At 43.8% G+C, this 21,445-nt stretch overlaps 1 protein-coding gene across 2 annotated transcripts in view; it reads right to left on the bottom strand.

The window, feature by feature from the left end:
• ABHD12 (abhydrolase domain containing 12, lysophospholipase) overlaps positions 1–21,445 on the bottom strand; it is a 99,033-nt gene that overhangs the window by 15,073 nt on the left and 62,515 nt on the right. For both annotated transcript variants that reach the window (XM_059134250.1, XM_059134251.1), the window contains exons 2-4: positions 20,131–20,255; positions 11,247–11,352; positions 1,519–1,638 (exon numbers count right to left, since the gene is read on the bottom strand). In XM_059134250.1, coding sequence (XP_058990233.1) covers positions 1,519–1,638; positions 11,247–11,352; positions 20,131–20,255 — 351 coding nt within the window. The remainder of the gene's footprint in view (positions 1–1,518; positions 1,639–11,246; positions 11,353–20,130; positions 20,256–21,445) is intronic.

Genomic DNA, 21,445 nt, shown 5'->3' with positions numbered 1-21,445 from the left:
CACAGTACTCACCACAGCACATACCCTCCCCAAGGTCCACAACCCAACCACCTTCTCCCATCCCCACTCCCCTCAGCAACCCTCAGTTTGCTTTCTGAAATTAAGAGTCTCTTATGCTTTGTCTCCCTCCCGATCCCATCTTGTTTCACTTATTCTTTTCCTACTCCCCAAGCCCCCCACATTGCATCTCCACTTCTTTATATCAGGGAGATCATATGATAGTTGTCTTTCTCTGATTGACTTATTTCACTAAGCATAATACCCTCTAGTTCCATTCACGTTGTTGCAAGTGGCAGAATTTCATTTCTTTTGATGGCTGCATAGTATTCCATTGTGTATATATACCACATCTTCTTGATCCATTCATCTGTTGATGGACATCTAGGTTCTTTCCACAGTTTGGTTATTGTGGACATTGCTACTATAAACATACAGGTGCACGTGCCCCTTCGGATCACTATGTTTGTACCTTTAGGGTAAATACCCAGTAGTGCAATTGCTGGGTCATAAGGTAGCTCTATTTTCAACTTTTTGAGAAACCTCCACGCTGTTTTCCAGAGTGGTTGCACCAGCTTGCATTCCCACCAACAGTGTAGGGAGGGTTCCCTAAAGACACTCTTGGAAATGATCTGGGATAAACTTGAGCAACGGCTTGCCACAGACAGGGCCTCAGCCATACCCAGCAGGATATATTGGCATTTGCTGTTGTAAGAGTGGTAACGCTGAGAGACAGAACTCACACTCATCACCCAACCCAACAGCATGGTGGGCAGCCTGCACGGATGAGTTTATCTGTGTGCATTCCCCTGGGGTCCCTCTGGCCTCCTTGTGCTTTCAGCCATCCTTCCTTTGATGTCACTCCAACTCCTCCTCAGCACTCACTGCCCCTTGCCAGGAACTGTGCTTCCCCCCACCCCCAGAAGGACATGCCTGCCAGCGAGAAAGGGCCAGCCTCCCTGCAACCCTCATCCTGAGCTGACACACAAGGCTGGTGAACAGGAGACAGCATTCCCCAGGGGCACTGCTGCCCTGAAGTGTCATGACGACCCCTCTGAGGAACAACTGCTGCTTACTCAAGGAGAAACTGGATTCCCTAAATCACTGGCCCTCACTTTGCCCTTCAGATTACTTCAGAAAGAAGCAAACACCACACTCTGGCCAAGGATCTAGGTGATGTGACGCAGGCTCCTCCATCCCACCCAGGTGGGAGCCCCAGATAAGGGGTATCTGGACACAGACTCCCACATCTGTTTAACATGGGGAGTGGGGGTGGTTTCCCAAGGAACCTACACCTGGGCCCACCTTCCATACAGCTCTGCTCTGCTCTGAGCTTGTGGGAACACTGCTTCATGGGAGTTTCACCCTGACGCCTTTCCCCCCAATCCCATAAACTCTGCCATTTCCTGTGTTCTCAGGATGCCCCACGGCCCCACTGCCTGTACACTCCCTCTCTATAGTGGGTCAGCAGACCAGACTGGGCCAGCATTGAGGGGAGGACATGCTACACATGTTCCTCACCTTGTGCCTGCATTCCCATGCAGGTACAGGATGATAGGGTGACTGGAAGCCAAGGCATCCTCGTACCACATCTGGTCCTTTCCCTGGGCATCCTTCCACCAGACAGCAGGGACAGTGTGCCTGGAAACAGAAGCAGAGTGGAGTAGAATGATCGGATAAGGATGATTATTGACAGAATGACACAGGATCAGAGTCACAACTGAGCGCAGAGCAGGCCAGGTGGTGGCAGGGGTTGGGGGGTGGTGGCAGGCAGAAGAAATAACTACAGAACTCCAAGCTACAGTGATCGCTTCTGACAGCCTTGGTAGGAGATTTCCTCACCCACACCTGGGCCCTTCTGGGCCACAGAAGGGGTAGCTGTGGTAGCATATAGACAGGGGCTGGGGCTGGGGGTGGAGTTTCTCCCATGTGAACTGGACATTCTGTAAGATCTAGTTTGGCTCATTCACCAGGACCTCATCTGGGCCTCACACAGAATGACTGCTTAATAAATACTGGCTAGGTAAGATCATTTCCCCTCGTACATACCCGTATTATTAAACTGTACACTATTTTTTATTTTTATCTAAATTCAATTAACATATAATATATTATTAATTTCAGAGGTAGAGGTCAGTGATTGATCAATCTTATATAACACATGATGCTCATTACATCACGTGCCCTCCTTAATGTCTATCATCCAGTTACCCCCATACCCCCACCTACCTGCCCTCCAGCAACCCTCAGTTTGTTGAGTCTCTTATGATTTGTCTCCCTCTCTGATTTTTTTTTTTTAAGATTTTATTTATTCATTTGACAGATAGAGATCACAAGTAGGCAGAGAGGCAGGCAGAGAGAGAGGTAGAAGCAGGCTTCCCGCTGAGCAGAGAGTCCGATGCGGGGCTCGATCCCAGGACCCTGAGATCATGACCTGAGCCGAAGGCAGAGGCTTTAACCCACTGAGCCACCCAGGCGCCCCTCCCTCTCTGATTTTGTCTTTATTTTTTGCTCTCTTCCCTTAGGATCCTCTGTTTTGCTTCTTAAATTCCACATATGAGTGAAATCATATGATAATTGTCTTTCTCTTATTGACTTATTCTGCTTAGCATTAATACCCTCCAGTTACATCTATGTCCATGTAAATAGTGAGTATTCATACTTTCTGATGGATGAGTAGTATTCCATTTTATATACCACATCTTTATCCATTGATCTGTGACTGGACATCTGGGCTCTTCTCATAGTTTGTTTATTGTGGACATTGCTGCTACGAACATGGGGGTGCTGATGCCCCTGCAAATGACCATTTGTATCCTTTGGATAAATACCTAGTAGTACAATTACTGGGTCATAGGGTACCTCTTCTTTCAACTTTTTGAGGAACCTCTATACTGTTTTCCAGAGTGGCTGCACTAGCTTGCATTCCCACCAACAGTGTTAAGAGCATTTCCCTTTTTCCACATCCTCATCAACATTTGTTGTTTCCAGTCTGGTTAATTTTAGCTATTCTGATTGGTATAAGGTGGTATCTCACTGTGGTTTTGAAGTGTATTTCCATGATGCCAAGTGATATGGAGCATTTCTTCATGTGTCTGTTGACCATTTGTATGCCTTCTTTGAAGAATGTCTGTTTATGTCTTCTGCCCATTTTTGACTGGATTATTTGTTTTTTGGGTGATGAGTTTGATAAGTTCTTTATATATCTTGAATACAGGCCCTTTATCTGATATGTCATTTGCAAAATCTTTTCCCATAATGTAGGTTGCCTTTTAGTTTTGTTCACTGTTTCCTTTGCTATGCAGAACTTTTTATCTTGATGAAGTCCTAATAGTTCATTTTTGCTTTTGTTTCCTTATCAGAGACATGTCTAGCAAGAAGCTGCTGCAGCTGAGGTCGAAGAGGTTGCTGGCTGCGTTCTCCTCCATGATTTTGATGGATTCCTGTCTCACACTGAGTTCTTTCAACCATTTTGTGCTTATTGTTTTTACGGTATAAGAGAATGGTTCAGTTTCATTCTTCTGCATGTGGCTTTCTAATTTTCCCAGCACCACCTATTGAAGAGACTTCCTTTTTTCCATTGGATATTATTTCCTGCTTTGTCGGAGATTACTTGACCATAGAATCAAGGGTCCATTTCTGGGCTCTCTATTCTATCCCATTGATCTATGTGTCTGTTTCTGTGTCAGTACCATACTGTCTTGATGATCACAGCTTTGTAATATAGCTTGAAATCAGGCACTGTGATGTCCCAGCTTTGGTTTTCTTTTTCAATAGTCCTCTAGTCATTCAGGGTCTTTTCTGGTTCTATATAAATTTAAGGATTATTTGTTCCAGCTCTGCGAAAATGTCAAAGGTATTTTTATAGGGATTGCACTGAATGTGTAGATTGCTCTGGGTAGCATAGACATTTCAACAATGTTTATTCTTCCAATCCATAAGCACAGAACGTTTTTCCACCTCTTTGTGTCTTCCTCAATTTCTTTCATAAGTGTTCTATAGTTTCTAGAGTATACATTATTGACCTCTTTGGTTAAGTTTATTCCAAGTGTCTATGGTTTTTAGTGCTATTGCAAACATGAATTGATTCCTTAACTTCTCTTTCTCTGTATCATCATTAGTGTATACAAATGCACCTGATTTCAGTGCACTGATTTTATATCCTGCCACTTTGCTGAATTGCTGTATAAGTTCTAGTAATTTTGGGGTGGAGTCTTTTGGATTACCCACATGAAGTATTATGTCATCTATGAAGAGAGAGAGTGTGACTTCCTCTTTGCCAATCTGAATGTCTTTTATTTCTTTTCATTCTCTGACTGCCTAGGACTTCTAGTACTATGTTGAATAATAGTGGTGAGAGTGGGCATCTCTGTCATGTTCCTGACCTTAAGGGAAAAGCTCTCAGTTCTACTCCATTGATAATGATATTCACTGTGGGCTTTTAATAGATGGCTTTTATGATACTGAAGTATGTTCCCACTATCTCTACACTATGGAAAGCTTTAATCAAGAAAGGAGGCTGTACTTTGTCAAATGCTTTTTCTGGATCAATTGACAGGATCAATAGTTCTTGCCTTTCTTATATTAACGTAGTCTGTCACACTGATTGATTTGGAGATGTTGAACCACCCTTGCAGTCTAGGAATAAATCCCACTTGGTCATGGTGAATAAAACTTTTAATGTACTGTTGGATCCTATTGGCTAGTATTTTGGTGAGAATTTTTGCATCCATGTGCATCAGGGACACTGATCTGTAATTCTCATTTTTGGTGGAGTATTTGCGCAGTTTTGTGATCAGGGTAATGATGGCCTCATAGAATGAGTTTGGAAGTTCTCCTTCCATTTGTATTTTTTGAAACAGCTTCAGAAGAATAGGTATTAATTCTTCTTTAAATGTTTGGTAGAATTCCCCTGGGAGGCCATCTGGCCCTGGACTCTAGTTTTTTGGGAGATTTTTAATTACTGCTTCAATTTCCTTGCTGGTTATGGATCTGTTTGGTTTTTCTATTTCTTGCTGTTTCAGTTTTGGTAGTTTTTATGTCTCTGGGAATGTACATATTTCTTCCGGATTGCTTAATTTGCTGGCATATAGTTGTCTCATAATATGTTCTTATAATTGTGTGTATTTCTTCAGTGTTGGTTGTGATCTCTCCTCTTTCATTCATGATTTTATTAATTTGTGTGCTTTCTCTTTTCTTTTGGATAAGTCTGGCCACATGTTTACTGATCTTATTAATTCTTTCAAAAAACAAGCTCCCAGTCCTGTTGATCTGTTCTACTGTTCTTTTGGTTTCTATTTCATTGATTTCTGTTCTAATCTTTATCATTTCCCTTCTTCTTGATTTAGGCTTTATTTGCTGGGTTCCCTCCCATCCCAGCTCCTCTAGGTGTACAGTTATGTTATATATTTGAGACCTTTCTTGTTTCTTGAGAAAGGTTTCTATGGCTATATACTTCCCTCTTAGGACCACCTTTGTCGCATCCCAAAGGTTTGGAACAGTCGTGTTTTCATTTTCATTAGTTTCCACGAATTCTCAAATTCTTCTTTAATTTCCTGGATGACACATTCGTTCTTTAGTAGGATGCTCTTTAGACTGCAGGTATTTGAGTTTTTTCCAAATTTCCTCTTGTGATTGAGTTCCAGGTTCAAAGCATTATGGTCCAAAGATATGCATGGAATAATCTCAATTTTCTCGTACTGATTGAGACCTGATTTATGACCCAGTATATGACCTTTTGTGGAGAATGTTCCATGGGCACATGAGAAGAATGTGTATTCTTTTGTTTTAGGATGGAATGCTCTGAATATATCTGTGAAGTACAGTCCAGTGTGTCATTCAAAGCCCTTGTTTCCTTGTTAATCTTCTGCTTAGATGATCTGTCTATTGCAGTGAGTGGGGTGTTAAAGTCCCCTACTATTAGAGCACCTGGGTGCTTCAGTCATTTAAGCATCTGCCTTGCACGGCATGATCTCAGGGTCTGGGATTAAGCCCCACATCAGGCTCTTTGCTCAGTAGGGAGCCTGCTCCCCCTCCTTGTGTTCTCTCTCTGTTAAATAAATAAATTAATTCTCTTAAAAACTAATAAAGTCCTTTACTATTATTATATTATTATAAATGTGTTAGTTTAATTTTATTATTAATTGGCTTATATAATTGGCTGGTCCTGTGTTAGGGTATAAATGTTTACAATTGTTAGATCTTCTCACTGTATAGAACCTTTAATTATAATATAGTGTCCTTCCTCATCTCTTATTACATCCTTTGGCTTAAAATATAATTTGTCTGACATAAAGATTGTCACCCCAGCTTTTTTTTTTTTAATGTTATTAGCATGATAAATGGCTTTCCATCCCCTCACTTTCAACCTGCAGGTGCCTGTGGGCCTAAAATGCATCTCTTGCAAACAGCATATGGATGGGCTGCTTCTTTATCCAATCTGACACTCTGTTTCTTTTGATTTGGGTAATTAGCCCATTTATATTCAGAGAAATTACTTAAAATTATGAATTTAGTAACTTTTTATTACCTGTAAAGTCACTGTTTCTGTATATTGTCTCTGTTCGGTAATTTGGGCTCTCTCTTCACTTAAAGGATCCCTTTTAATATTTCTTGCTAGGCTGGCTTAGTGTCACGAATTCTTCTAGTTTCTGTTGTTTATCCTGGAAGCTTTTTATCTCTCCTCTTTTGAACAACATCCTAGTCAGATAAAATAGTCTCAGCTCCATATTCTTCTCATTTAGCATGCTGAATATATCATGCCAGTCCTTTCTGGACTGCCAGGTCTCTGTGGATAGGTTTGCTGGAAGTCTAATGTTTCTACCCTTGTAGGTTATGGACTTACCCTGAGCTGCCTTCAGTATTTTGTCTTTGAGATTTGCAAGTTTCACCATTGTATGTCAGGGTGTTATCCTATTTTTATTGATTTTGAGGGGAGGTTCTCTGTGCCTCCTGGACTTGGATGCTTGTTTCCTTCCCCACATTAGGGAAGTTCTCTGCTATAATTTGCTCCAGTATACTTTCTGCCCGTCCCTTTCCTCTTCTTCCGGGATCCCAATTATTCTAAAATTGTTTCATATATCTCTCAATTGTTTCACTTATCTCTCAAATTCTCTTCTCATGGTCCAGCAGTTGCTTATCTCTCTTTCTCAGCTTCTTTATTTGCCATCATTATGTCTTCCATATCACTATTTCTCTCTACTGCCTCATTTATCCTGACAGTTAGAGCCTCCATTTTTTATTGCATCTCATTCATAACCTTTTGATTTTGATTTGATTAGATTTTAGTTCTTTTGTTTCTCCAAAAGGGGATTTTCTAGTGTCTTCTAGTGTCTTCTATACTTTGTTTCAACCCTAGCTAATATCTTTATAATTGTTATTCTGAACTCTAGTCCTGACACCTCACTTACATTCATACCGATTAGGACCCTGGCAGTCAGTATGGCCTCTTGTTCTTTTTTAGGTGAGTTTTTTGTCTTGTCATTCTCTCCAGAGAAGAACAGATGAACAAGAGAACAAAATACTAAAATGGCAACAACAACCCCCGAGAAATATAACTCAAATGAGAAAAGACCCAAAAATGGGGGGAAAAAAGAGAGAATATAATCAGACATGTGATCAGAAGAGACCAATAGAGTGGATCCTGTTTGTATTTTGGTCTGTTAGAAAACGAGATCCCAAAATTGTAAAGGAAGAAAAACTTATATATGTACAAAAATAAAATTAAATGCAATGAAAGAACAGAACATAACTATAACAATGAAAATTAAAAGACTAAAAAAAATTTTGAAAAAAGCAAGAAAAAAAAAAAGAATACAGTTAGATAGTGAAGAGAACAGAGCCATACACTAGATTCTGAGTGTGTTTTGGACTGTTTGTTAGAAGAAATTGCATCCCAAAATTGTAAAGAAGGAGAAACATATATATACAAAAATGAAATATAACAGAAGAATAGACTGTAACTATAAAAATGAAAATTAAAAAAGATTTAAAAAGAAGAGTTGATAAAGTAAGAAAGAGGTTGAAAAGGAAAGAGAAGAAAAATAATACTGAAAGACTAAAGAATCACGGGGCAAAACCCACAAATTCTATATACTATTTTCCAGTAGTGCTGGAGTTTTGAAGTTCTGTGTGATCGGTAAACTTGGGTCCTAGCCAGATGTTCTTGCTGGTCTTCTGGGGGAGAGGACTGTTGTGCAGATTCTCAGGTGTCTTTGCCCCTGGGCAGAATTGCACTGCCCTTGCCAGGGGCCAGGCTAAGTAATCCACTCCCGAATGCTCAATGTGGCTTTTATTCCCTAAAGGATTCCTGCGCTGCTTTAGAGGATGAGAATGAAAATGGCAGCCTCTCAGTTTCTAGGCCATGGGGCCCACCTCCTCAGTCTGTCCTCAGGGAAAAGCAGTCAGTCACTCCTGTCTCTGGGGGTCTCAGTTCATACTATGTGCTCACCTATCCTGTGACCGAGTGTTTCTATCTCAGGCATGCGACCCCGTTTGGAGTCTCCAAACCCTGCAGACTCCTGTGGTGTGCACTGGCGCTTCTCCTCCATGGGGCAGAAAGAGGGTCTCTCCACGGCTCTGCCACTTTTTTGGCCCCTGCTTGGAGAGCAGTCGCCCAACCACGCCACAGTTCATGGGATAGGCAACCCTGAGCTGACAGCCCACTCTTGGGCTCACTGATGGCAACCAACTTCCCCCCTCTGATGTCTGGGAACTCTGCCACACACAGGCACGCCCAGTCTTCCTGTGACCCTGAGGATCCTGAGACCACACTGCCCACCTAGGATTCCTTCCCACTTTGCCATCTGATCTGAGCACCTGTCAGACAGGTATGTCCCTTATCGAAGCAGCCTTCTTAAAGTTCCAATTTTGTGTTCTGCTGCTATATCACTCCAGTAGCTGGCTTACAGAGGCTCCCCACCCCATGGTTTACCTTCCCATATATTATCTTGGGACTCACTTCTCCACACCCTTGCAGAAAGTGGTCACTTTTCTATTTGTAGAGTTGCAGCTATTCTTCTCTTAGATCTCTGGCTGAGTTCACAAGTGTTCAGAATGATTTGATAGCTGTCTAGCTGAATTCCTGGGACCAGACAAAACTATGTCTTCTGCCATCTTGGACTATCTAGTCTAACCTGTAAACAAATTAACTCACAACATACTCAAGAGAGTTTATGGTGTCAGCGGTGATAATTAAGTGACACTGATCTTTTGATCTTTACAAGCTGGACTAGAAGCTGGACATCCTTACAGCACCATTTCTAGAGTCTGCTCACAAAGCACCTGGGAGCAGACCCATCTCTGGAGGAGGAGATGCTATAAGCCAACATGCTGCATGGATGGACTGGTGTCAGCCCAGTTCATCCCACACCTGGCAGGCAGATGCACTCAGTCTCTCTGGCCAGAACTCTCCCTCAGGGAGATGCTCCAGTTAATGTGATGTCTGTCCACATCAAATACTGTTAATTGCTGGGAAGGGTCTGAATGAATAAGGTTTTTCTATAAAACATATTCACATTTATTAGCAAGAATGCTTGAAAATATTAAATAGCCATTTCTTTAAAAATAGACATTTTTAAATTTCCTAACTCTTAAGTTTCAGTTTTATCACTTCTTTTTTTTTTTTTTTAGAGGGTAGAGGAGGGAGGGGCAGAGAGAGAATCTTAAGCAGACTCCACACTCAGTGCAGAGCGTGACACAGGGCTTGATCTCACAACCCTGAGATCATGACTTGAGCTGAAATCAACGGTTGGATACTTACCAACTGAGCCACCCAGGTGCCCCTCAGCATTTCACTTCTAATGTTTCTTTGATCTGTTCCAGAGGATTGCATTTTGGGTGGTTCTGACCATAATGACCACTCTTGGACAATTATAAACCCATGGGACCAAAAGGCGCATTTTAAAGGTCCTGGATGCTGATTACAACCAGGAGCCAGCCTGCCCCAAACCTGGTACTCTTGACAAGGGAAGTGCCTAGCCAGAGGAGAGGGACCCTATTCCCAGGGCTCTCCTGCCCCCTACCAGATAGAGAGATTACTCCCACAGACAGGGTGCGAAGAACAAGGCCTACTGCTGCCTCAGGGCCCACAGTGTCCTCACAACAGTACAGGGAGCAGACGTGGGCTAGCCGCAGCTCAGCAGCACACAGCCTGGCTGTCAGTAACTTGAGTCTCGCCATTGCTGCCACTAAGGGCAATCTTCATGGGTGACGGCTGCGGGAGCTTTCAGCCCAAGTATCAGCACCATAAACACTCCTCCCACAATAGAACATCCTAACCACTACCCAAAAAAGAGGTCCCTACTAACAACCCCCTGTCAGTGTCTCAAAGCACAGACCACACTAACTGGCAGGAGGGCCGACCAATTCCCTGCCAAACAGCTCTGAGTAAAACACATCGAGCTTCTGACTGAGGACACAAGAACAAAGTGGCCCATGCACACATACTGGTCAGTAAATGTAAGATTAAATTAAACCAGAAATAACAAAAGCCTAGCCCAAGCATTAACTCCTAGAACAATAATCTCCCTTCCCACTTTATGTTCTCTACCCAGGATCATTAGATATGGCTGAACTTCCTCATAGCCCACAGTGGGAAGCCACCCACAGCATTTTGTTTAGAAGCATCTCAGATACACAGCAGTTTTCTGCAAGGGCAGAGAAACATCATGGCTGCTGAAAGAGAAACCTAGCTACACAAAGGGGCAATGATGCCAAGCTGCTTCTGAGGGAAGAAAGAAAATGGCACAGAAAAGTTGGTCAATTTTAATTTAGTTTTCAGAAACACCCACTTGTTCATAAGGAAAAGGAGAAAAACATATTCTAAGGAGACAGAAAGAAGTCACAGTGTTTAATTAAGTCCAATTTAAATTTGTGGCTCAAAAAAGTCAATACAAAAAGAGAGCAAACACAACATCAGTGGCCAGAAGCACTGCTTATGAAAGAAATCCAGCTGTTTCCAATGTCTAAACATCCCATTCTCTGAGAAGAAAGGGTGTACTCAAATTTGTGCTTGCACTTCTATGCTCATACTCTCTTTTTTCCCCCTGGAAATAAGGTTTCTTTCCACAAACAGCCTGGTTCATAAAGCCATCAGTGTTTGAAAACCTAAGAACCTAAGATTTGATGCCATCTCATTGTGCTCCATTAGGATCAAATTTAGCCAACATCTCTGTTTTGGAAACGAAGAGTGGGAGGATAAAAACAAGTGATGATCTTGGATAACACTGGCCATACTGCTGGGCACTCACCAGACTCCAATGGTCACGTCTTCCTCTGGCTCGAGGTAGTAATTACACGTGTGATTCAAACCTTGATCCTGCGGTTTTTTCAAGTCAATGAAATAAGGAACCCTCACTGTGGAAGAGAAAGAGATGGAAACCAGGATTAGTGGGGCAAATGGACACACACGTATACACATGTGCACACAGCAGAGGCGAACTCTCAGGAAGTGTCATGTCTTTTCCAAACCAAGACTGCCAGGTACGCAGGGCCTTCCAGCCTCAGGTGCAGAGCTGGGTGAGCGAGCGCTGGAATGCTGTGGGCACACCTGCACATCCTCTAGCAAAGACGAGGACCCCCTGAGAAGACACAGTGAGAGAAGAAAAGATCCCTGAGGGACCTGAGGGACATCCTGGCCACGAGAGAGGCTGGAGATGGGGAGGCCAGCCATCTCTGGCTAAGCGACAGATGAAAGCTGGAACCTGGGTGGTTGGGGGGAGGAGGAACAGTGAGAAAGGTAACAGATGGGTGGTGTTCTGGAGCCAAGGCCACAGGACTCAGTAACCAAGTGAATGCAGGTGTGAGTCGGGGAGTCTGAAGTTTCTAGTGCTCTCACTTCATGCACACAGGACAGCCAAAGATGAGGTTCAGGTGCAGGGAATCCACAGAGCCCATCTAGAGTTGAGTGACACCGAATGGAACCGTGCAACAGGAGGCCTACATATAACAGGTCACCTGCCAACAGAGCAGAATTCTATAATGTACCCACACTATGGAAAATCTAGGGACCATTAGCTGGAGACCAACAGAGACCCACTGACATGGAGGAATGTCCATGAACTATAGGTAGAAGAACAGAGAAGGAATGAGATCACCATATGTGCTGCATAGTCCCAAAAGTTACAGTGAAAACAAGCAAATGTATTCAACATCATAACCCATATGGGACTCACAAAGAAATAAAGGAAGACATAGGCCAGGCTTTTACCAAAGTGAGTGTGTGCACACACACGCATGCAGGCATGCATGGGCAGGTGGGGGATATTTCCTTTATATACTGTTTCACTTCTACTGCTTGTGGTGAGCATAATGTTTAAAGCTATATTTAGTCAAAAGTTAAAAAAAAATTTTTTTTTTGAGAGAGAGAGAGCAAGCAAGCATGCAAACAAGATGCAGGGGAGGGGAGAAGGAGAGAGAGAATCTTAAACAGGCTCCCAGCCCAGTGTGGAGTCCAGCACAGGGCTCGATCTCATGTCCCTGAGATCATGACTTGAACTGAAACCAAGAGTTGGATGCTCAAACGACTGAGCCACCCAGGTACCCCAAAGATTAAAAAAACGTAAAAAACAAAACAAACAAACAAAAAAACCCAAAACCAAAAACCCGGGGCGCCTAAGTGGCTCAGTGGGTTAAGACTCTGTCTTCAGCTCAGACTATGATCTCAGGATCCTGGGATCAAGCCCCACATTGGGCTCTGTGCTCAGCAGGGAGCCTGGTCCCCCCCCCCACCTGCCTCTCTGCCTATTTGTAATCTCTCTCTGTGTCAAAAAAAAAAAAAAAAATCTTAAAAAAAACCAAACAAACCCAAACCCTAAAAACCTTGAGGTGAGATTTACTCACTTTATCAAATGGCAACTCCCAAAGAGAGTAGTGACAAACAGCAGGATGGTCCTGGCCTCTAGCCAATCCCACCTTGTACGAGGGAGTCACACACCACCGTACAGATTCCTTTGATGAAGAGAGCAGTTTCATTACAAAATCGTACATATCTACATGGCACAAAAGCCAAACACACCTCTTACTACCATCCTGTTCTTAAGAAACGGCCTTTGATCTCTTCCCTCCAGGCCTTTGCACTTGCTGTCCTCTCCACCTGAGCACTCTCCCGCCACACACCTGCACATTCAGCTCTCACTCCTCCAATGCCCACTGCAGCTCCTCACTACACATTTGTTGAAGAAATGAAATACCCACTCATGCTCCCCCCCAGAAATTCCCTGAGCATTTCATACCATGCAAGGAGATAAATCCTCCCACGAGGGCTGCCATTTGTACCTTCAGCTTCTTAATCCACCCCTTCCCCAAGGGGGTGGGGGCTAAATATTTTAGACTTTATGACTTTCTCTTAAAAGAAAAAGGGCCATCAAAGGAGGTGACACTGCACGTCCTGGTGCTCCTACCATGCCAGCCCCACATATGCACACCCTCCTGCAGGGCCTCCTGTGATGTGCACCCCACCTCTTCCACTTCAGAGCTCTTGTTCAGTCACCAGCTCCCACGTTACAGACCTGGGACTTGCACCCAGACAGCCTGACCCCACAGCCTGCACCCTTGACTAATCAGACAGGAAGGAAGAAAGATGAATGGCTCTAATATTAAATGGCCCTCACGTCCTTTTCAGGATACACTGAAAGATACACTGAAGTCCCAACCCCCAGCCCATCAGATGTGACCTTATTTGGAAATAGGGTGTGCAGAGAGATAATCAAGCTAAAGTGAGGTCATACAGTGGACTTCAATCCAGTAGACCTGGTGTCCCTATCAAAAGGGAAAACTGGGACACAGACACAGACAAGGGCAGAGGAAGACAATGGAAAGACACTGGGAGTAGACAGCTGCAGCTGACGAGAGAGGCAGAGGCCAGAATTGTGCAGCCACAGGCTGAGGGACACCACAGATCCCTGGCCAACACCAGAGGCCCGGAGAGGCCAAGAAGGACCATGCCCAGAGTCTCAGGGAGCATAGCCCTGCTGAGACCTTGATTTCAGGATTCCAGGCTCTAGAAGCTGGAGAGAATAAATTTTTGTTGTTTTAAGCCATTCAGTTTGTGGTATTTGTTACAGCTGCTCCCGGGGCCAAGGCAGTCAAGCTATGGAGGTCAGATTTTACTCTGGCAATGGGACTCAGAGAAGGTTCCTGACCAGAGAGAAGGCTGGCAAGGGCCTCTGTTTCCTGTGCTGTTTCAGATGCGGGTACCTAGTCCTGCAGCCGCCATTCTGGGACAGTGTCCCACGCTGCAGGAACTGATGGCTGCAGCTTCACGTGCCCACTGACAACTGTGAAGTGAAATGACTTCGTCAACAAAACTCTAAAAACCTCAATTTCATGCCCACCGTTCAACCCTACACCCAGATTCCTTTAATTCTGCTCCTGAGACTGGAATTATCTACCCTCAGCCCCCATGCCAAACAGAAAGGGGGTGCCATCAAGGGCTGAGGGCACTTGGCTTCCACTGGTTCAGCTCTCAGGCCTCGGCAGGTTCTGTGTTGGGAAAGAAGGTGGCCAAGCTACTTCCACATGGCCCCAGAGCTCCAAGAGAACCCCCTACCTGTGAAAAGAGTTTGATGAGGATTAGTAGCTAATCCCAAGAGCTTTGAGGCCTGAGAAATCTAGAAACCAAGAAGCCAGATGCTCCTCCAGGAGGACCTCACTCCACAAAACTTATCTTCCTGTCCACTCTTACTTCTGTTGTAGAAATAACCGTGAAAAAGGCAGTGAATGTACTGAGTCCAGCAGATGCCACCCATGTGCCTCTCTTCCCCTGGGGCCCTTCCGGAGAGTGGGGGTCCATGGTCAATCCAAGGGGTTAGGCAGCTTGAGAGGAGTGGCCAGAGGAACCACTGGTAACTACCAATCTGAGTAAGCAAAATGCCACAAAGAGACCGGGTCAAGGGGTGCAGGAGAAGGGTGGCAGGACATGCCCAGGACAGAACACACGTCACTCCTGCTGGCCTGGAACAGCTGGGTTCTGTTATCCCTTGGCCCCATGACCCTCGGGGCTGCAGCAAGGACACAGCACAGGCCCCACAGGCAGCCCACAGGGCACATAACAGGGGTAGGAGTGAGGCGTCCAGGACAGTGACCCAGACGCTCACTGCTAGCTCTACAAGTTCGGCCTCACATACAGCTTAAGTGCACAACCGGAAACCCAATATACATGCTGCTGTCCTCATAGGCCTGCAAGACACATCCAGATGCTTCAATCCCATCTCTGGCTTCCTGTCCTCCCATTTTTCATTATTCACCCTCTGACCGCACTGTCATTTATTGGCAACCACATACCAACTGGCATGATTTAGAGAGGATCCTGCACAAACAGTGGTCAGTGAATAAATCAGTGAGTATACAACTGAATGGGAAACGACCTAGTCTATCACCCTTTCTTTAGTCCATCTGCAAAATACATAAAAGGGTGAGAGGCTACAACTACTTAGCCATAATGGACACTTCTAACTGCCTGAGGATTTTAAATGTTAGGCCACCTCTCATCCCAGTCACTGATGCATTGGAAGAGGTGTGGTGCCAATACGGGGGGTGGGCAGAGGGCTCTGGGTTGTATCAGATTCTAACATTGTGATGGGGGCTGTAGGGGCTTCCATAAGAGAAAAGGGGTAAGAAAGGAAAACAGTTGGGAAATTCCTCAAAAAATTAAAAAGAAAAATACCGTTATGATCCAATAATTTCACTACCAGATATCTACCCAAAGAAAATGAAAACACTGGGGCAGCTGGCTGGCTCAGGCATTAAGTGTCTGCCTTCAGCTCAGGACATGATCCCGGAATCCTGGGATCAAGCCTGTGTGGGGCTCCCTGCTCAGTGGGAAGCCTGCTTCTCCCTCTCCCATCCCCCCTGTTTGAGATCCCTCTCTCACTCTGTCGCTTTCTGTCAAATAAATAAATAAAATATTTTAAAAAATTAAAATAGAAAGAAAATGAAAACACTAATTTGGAAGGATACATGCACACCCATATTTACTGCAGCATCATTTACAATAGCCAAGATACTTAAGAAACCCAAGTGTCCATAGATAGACAAATGGATAAGAACAATGTAGTACAGGGACGCCTGGGTGGCTCAGTTGGTTAAGCAGCTGCCTTCAGCTCAGGTCATCATCCCAGCATCATGGGATTGAGTCCCACATCAGGCTCCTTGCTCCGCAGGGAGCCTGCTTCTCCCTCTGACTCTGCCTGCCACTCTGTCTGCCTGTGCTTGCTCTCGCTCTCTCTCTCTCTGACAAATAAATAAATAAAATCTTTAAAAAAAAAAAAAAAAAGAACAATGTAGTACATACATACACACACACACACACACACACTAGCTTATTACAAAATCATAAAAAAGGACAATACCTTGCCATTTGTGAAAACATAGATGGACCTAGAGGGTATAATGCTAAGCTAAACAAGTCGGGCAGAGAAAGACAAATATGATTTCACTCATATGTGGAATCTAAAACAAAAACAAAAAACAAATGAATAAACAAACAAAAAGCAGAATCAGACCTGATCTGTTTGTAAACACAGAGAACAAACTGATGATTGCCAGGGGGAGAGGCATGGGAGGATGGGCAAAATAGAGGAAGGGAAGTGGGAAGTATGGGAAGTACAGATGCCCAAATCTGGAATGAATAAGTGACGGGGATGAAAGGCGAGACATGAGGAATATAGTCAATGATATTGTAATCACATTTACGGTAACAGATGGTGGCTACACTCAGGTGTTACACACCTGAAACTAATGTAATATTATGTGTCAGCTACTCAAACAAAAAAATTTCAAAGGAAAGAAAGAAAGATATCAAGGATTAAAAGGGACTGCTAAGAGGAAGGAGAAAGACAATGCATAAGGATTAATATCCTGGAGAATGTTGAGGAGGACTGGCCGGCTTTCCGCTTTAAAAACAAATACATAGCTCTCTGCTCGGCGGGGAGCCTGCTTCCTCCTCTCTCTCTCTCTCTGCCTCTCTGCCTACTTGTGATCTCTCTCTGTCAAATAAATAACTAAAATCTTTAAAAAAAAATAAATAAAAATAAAAATAAAAACAAATACATAATTCATATATCTAACCTATTTCCCAAAAAAGGCCCAAGGTAATGTGGAGAGAGGAGCAGTTCTGTGCAGGCCTCTAAACTGAAACATTCCTTCTCACTAAGAGACAGTTCTAGATCTGAGGGCAAAGAACTGCAGAGAAGATATCTATCTAGGTTTCATTACTCAGCCATTAAAAAAGGATGAGATCTTGCCATTTGGGACAACGTGGGTAGGCCTAAAGGGCGTTATGTATGCTAAGTGAAATAAATCAGACAGAGAAAGACAAATACCATAGGATTTCACTTACATGTGGCATCTAAAAAACAAAACCAAGGTACAAGCAAACTGAAACAAACAAAAACCTGAAACAGACCCACAAATACAGAGAGAACAAATTGGTGATTGCCGGGGGGTGGGGAGGGAGATGGGCAAAATAAGGGAAGGAGATGAAAAGGCACAAGCTTCCAGTTAAATACACACATCACGGAGATGAGAAGTACAGCACAGGGAATACGGTCAACACTACTATAGTAAGTCAGTAGGCTGACAGATGGTGACCACATTTATTGTGATGAGCGCAGAGTAATGCAAACAATTGTCAAACCTCTCTGTTGTACCCCTAAAATTAATATCCTATAGTTTGCCAACTATACTTCAATTCAACAACAACAACAAAAGTCACCTCAACTTCAAGACCACAAAATACTGGGTATCACCCAACATCACTGACACTGGAATCTCACTTTCGAACCCGAGTAGTGAAAAGGGCATATACTCATGTCTATGTGTAGAGACTCAGACAAAAGGGACCAGCAGGAAATAGACAGATAAGCAACAACATTAACAATTTCCTCAGAATGATTTTCATTTTCTTCTTCACTGCCATTCAGGGCTTTTTCATTAATCTTCTGTTTTTGGAAAGCTCATGTAGTTTTTGTTTATGAAAATATACTTAAAGTAGAATAATGCCTTAAATGACAGGGGCTATGCTTTTTCTATAGCTTATTTATCTGATGTATGAATGTGATTTCAGATAGATCTGGTGTGAACTTGAGAATGTATTTTTTATTATATTCTGAGGCCCAAAAGACTGTTTAAACTTCCTTTAGAGTCCAAATGGAAATCTACGGGATCAAGATTCGCATTCTGAGGAGACAAAAATGGAGGTGCTATCCCAACACACTGGCCCTCCAGCCCCATGGGCTGAACCTGCCCCCCCGTTCCTCCACAGGCCAGGCAGCACAGATAGCTAACCAGACAATCTCCTTTAAAACGGCTGCAGGAGGCCATTGCACTGCCACACAGTGGACATGCAGAAAAAGGGTGAGCGACTGGCATCATCTTGTGGGTGTACAGGGGCCTGGACTAGGAGAACCCAAAGTTCTGCTCCTGTGCAACACCCTACCATTTCATGAGGAAATCAACTGAGCAACATTTGAGGGCTGTGTCTAAAGTAGCCCAAAGAACTGATCTGTAGAAAAGCAATTCAATTCAAATATTTGCTGGGACCCCACCATAGGGCAAAGGCACCTGCCCATGGCACCTTAGAGGCCTACAGAGTTGGAAAAGCCATTCATGGTCCATCCTAAAGTCTGCCTTCAGGGTATCTACAACCTGGTAGCTTCATGTTTATATTTAAACCCAAACCCCTTTCTGTGCTAGACTGACTATGGACACTTAAGGGTTAAAGTCAGAAAATAAAAACTCCCTTGATTTTACTATGTTGTTAATTCCTTTTAAGTTTGTGCCTCTCACGCTGACGAAAACATAGGATAAATTCCTCAAAGTTCTGCTATGTTTCCATTAGGAAAATCAAATGCCTCTTGGTATACTACAAATATTTCACTTATTTTAAGACACCAAAGGAAAAAACTTACTTCAGATTTACAAAGTATTAAACATTGACCTTACTATTTCTCTTCCTCCTACTACTATTCCTCTTTAGAGCAGAAATGCCCTTTTTGGCCAGTGACTTCCTAGTTTCTGTGATTAAGACCACTATAGACTTCATAAACCTGAACTCGCATGCCCAGGCACCTTCAGAGCCTGGAGCACTATGTTACTACAGAAGAGGGTTCTGGAGTCTTAACATGCCTGGTCCCAGTACCACCCCCTCAGCCTGCTTGTCCCAGGCCACGTGAGCCATCTCAGCACCTCCTGTCTGTCCTCCCCTCATCTTCATGTTCTTCCTTCCTCCTCCCTCCTCTCTACCAGCAACCCTGCTGCCTCTTCCCACAGCATCAACCCCAGCTTTCAAATCTCTCCTTCCAAATAGACAAGGTCCAAACCTACTCTTCGCAAATCAACAGCTAAAAAAATGCACAGAGCCCACCTTGACTGCTTCAGATGCTGCCCATACCTGCACACCAAGCTGAAGGCCATCACTTATGGAGTACCTGCTATGTGCCAAGCACCATGTTCTATCTTCAAACTCTAACACTCGAAGACCCAGGCTCTTCCCTCCTCACCTCATCTTGTAGGTATAAAATGATGCTCCTTAAGAGGATTATTCCCAACAGTTATGTACCTGGGAACCCTCTACCTTCTACTTCCTGAGCTTGAGACTTCTGGACCTTTCTCCTCCCACTTGCACAAAAGTAAATACACAGCATGGAAAAAAAAAAACCTTTGGAACACACAAGGTCTAAATTAACTCAGGGAGACTACAACACCTATAGAGCCAGTATATAATTCCATAGAAACCAAAGCATGTTGGATTGTTTTTTTGTTTTTTTTTTTTAAAGAAAAAAGTCCTAATTATTTTTGTTTAAGGTGGTCACCTTTCAGGGGTCAAGAACAGTGAGCCTCCTAGATGGCACAAGGGCAGAGGTCCTCCAACACAACACTGTTAACATCCTCACCCACTGCCACTAAAGGAGGACCCCCACCCAAGCAGGCATTACCTATGCACACAACTATTAGCCCTGGAGGGCAATACAATCCCTGCAGCAGCCTGTAACTGGGAATGGACCAGGGAACTTCCTGAGTAAGAGAAATGCTCTATTTCTTGATCTGGGTGGTAGATATAAAAACACATAAATCATCATGCAAATGAACTCTTACTAAATTCAAGACAAAGTACTTTGGTACTTCGGTACTTACCAAAATTCAAGAAAATCAGTTTGGCCTGTATCCCAGGACATAGTTTGATGAGAAATGGAATGGCAACATACAACCCCAGAATACAGAGAAGTATCTTCCTCAGTCGGAACCATAGGCCCTTTCGCCTGCAAGAGAAGATCAATTAACAGGTCAAAGACTGGAGGTACAATTTTGCTCCCATTTATAAATAACAGCATTATCAAAATTGGTAACTAAAATCCACATGTCTCTTTCCCCACAATAATTGGGCCAGTAGTAAGACTAGTCTCCCACTTGCTTCTGTTAAAATAATTATTTTAGACAGTCTTTCAATCTGAGCTTAGAACTCTATTGCGGGCACAGGGGGAGAGTACACAGATTCTCCTGAAAGCTAGTGGGCCATCCTGATGATATCCTATGCTCGCCCTGCGATCAGAACACAGCATAGACCTCAATCAGCTCCTCAGCAAGTGCCAAACTTGAAATCAGAGAGTAACAGCAGCTTCATCTCGGGAAAGTGGCTGGCTCTAGGCCTCATGATCACTGTCCTGCAAGCCAGCTGCAGGCATGGGTTGCCCGAGGGCTCCTTGTGGGAGGCTGAATCATCAAAAGAACCTGTCCAACCAGGTCTGGGGAGTGAGCAGGGGGCTCACAATGAGACTAGCTGACACTGCCTGTCCCTGCATTCCAGCCCACATTCCAGGCAATACAGGCCAGGTCTCCAAACCCACCCAGGAAAAAGACTTTCTCATCCTATTCCTGATGCTGATGAGGGAGCAGGAGGCTGGCTGAAGACAAAGCCAAAGCTGGCACCTTGCACCCCCTCTCCACCCGCTCCCCTTGCTAATGTGTGTGACATTCCTCAGGCACCTCTGGCTGCCCTAAAAGAAAAACAAATAGTTAACTTGCAGAGATCACAGTCCTGCAAGACAGGAGTCTCCCTTGGTTTACCAATGTCCTAGAGATTTACAACAAAGAAGCTATCTAATAATAGCACAATTTCCAGAGGCAAATAACTCAGTTCCTCAAGCCCTAAATAAAGTTAAATTTCTTCTAATCCCAACTCTCACTAACAAGGACACTTGATAGGAGAAATGTGAAACTTTATCTCTAGATTTCCAAGATAGTGTCGAGAATCATTCCCAAGCATATGGCCCACTGATAGACATCTAAAGGGTCTCACAAGAAGATTTTTACTACTAGTAATGAATAACCTTTCTCCCAACAATAGCTAGCCCCTCAAGGTCCTGGAGACCTTGCTTCCAAAATTCCTTAGAGACAAACATCACCCTCTTTGTCCTCACCTACCCAACTCCTGTGTATATAACCAGCCACT

The sequence above is a fragment of the Mustela lutreola genome, chromosome 9, assembly GCF_030435805.1.
Source record: "Mustela lutreola isolate mMusLut2 chromosome 9, mMusLut2.pri, whole genome shotgun sequence".
Classification (NCBI taxonomy): Eukaryota; Metazoa; Chordata; class Mammalia; order Carnivora; family Mustelidae; genus Mustela; species Mustela lutreola.
Note: the sequence above shows the minus strand (reverse complement) of the source record. Positions and strands in the feature narration are given on the sequence as shown.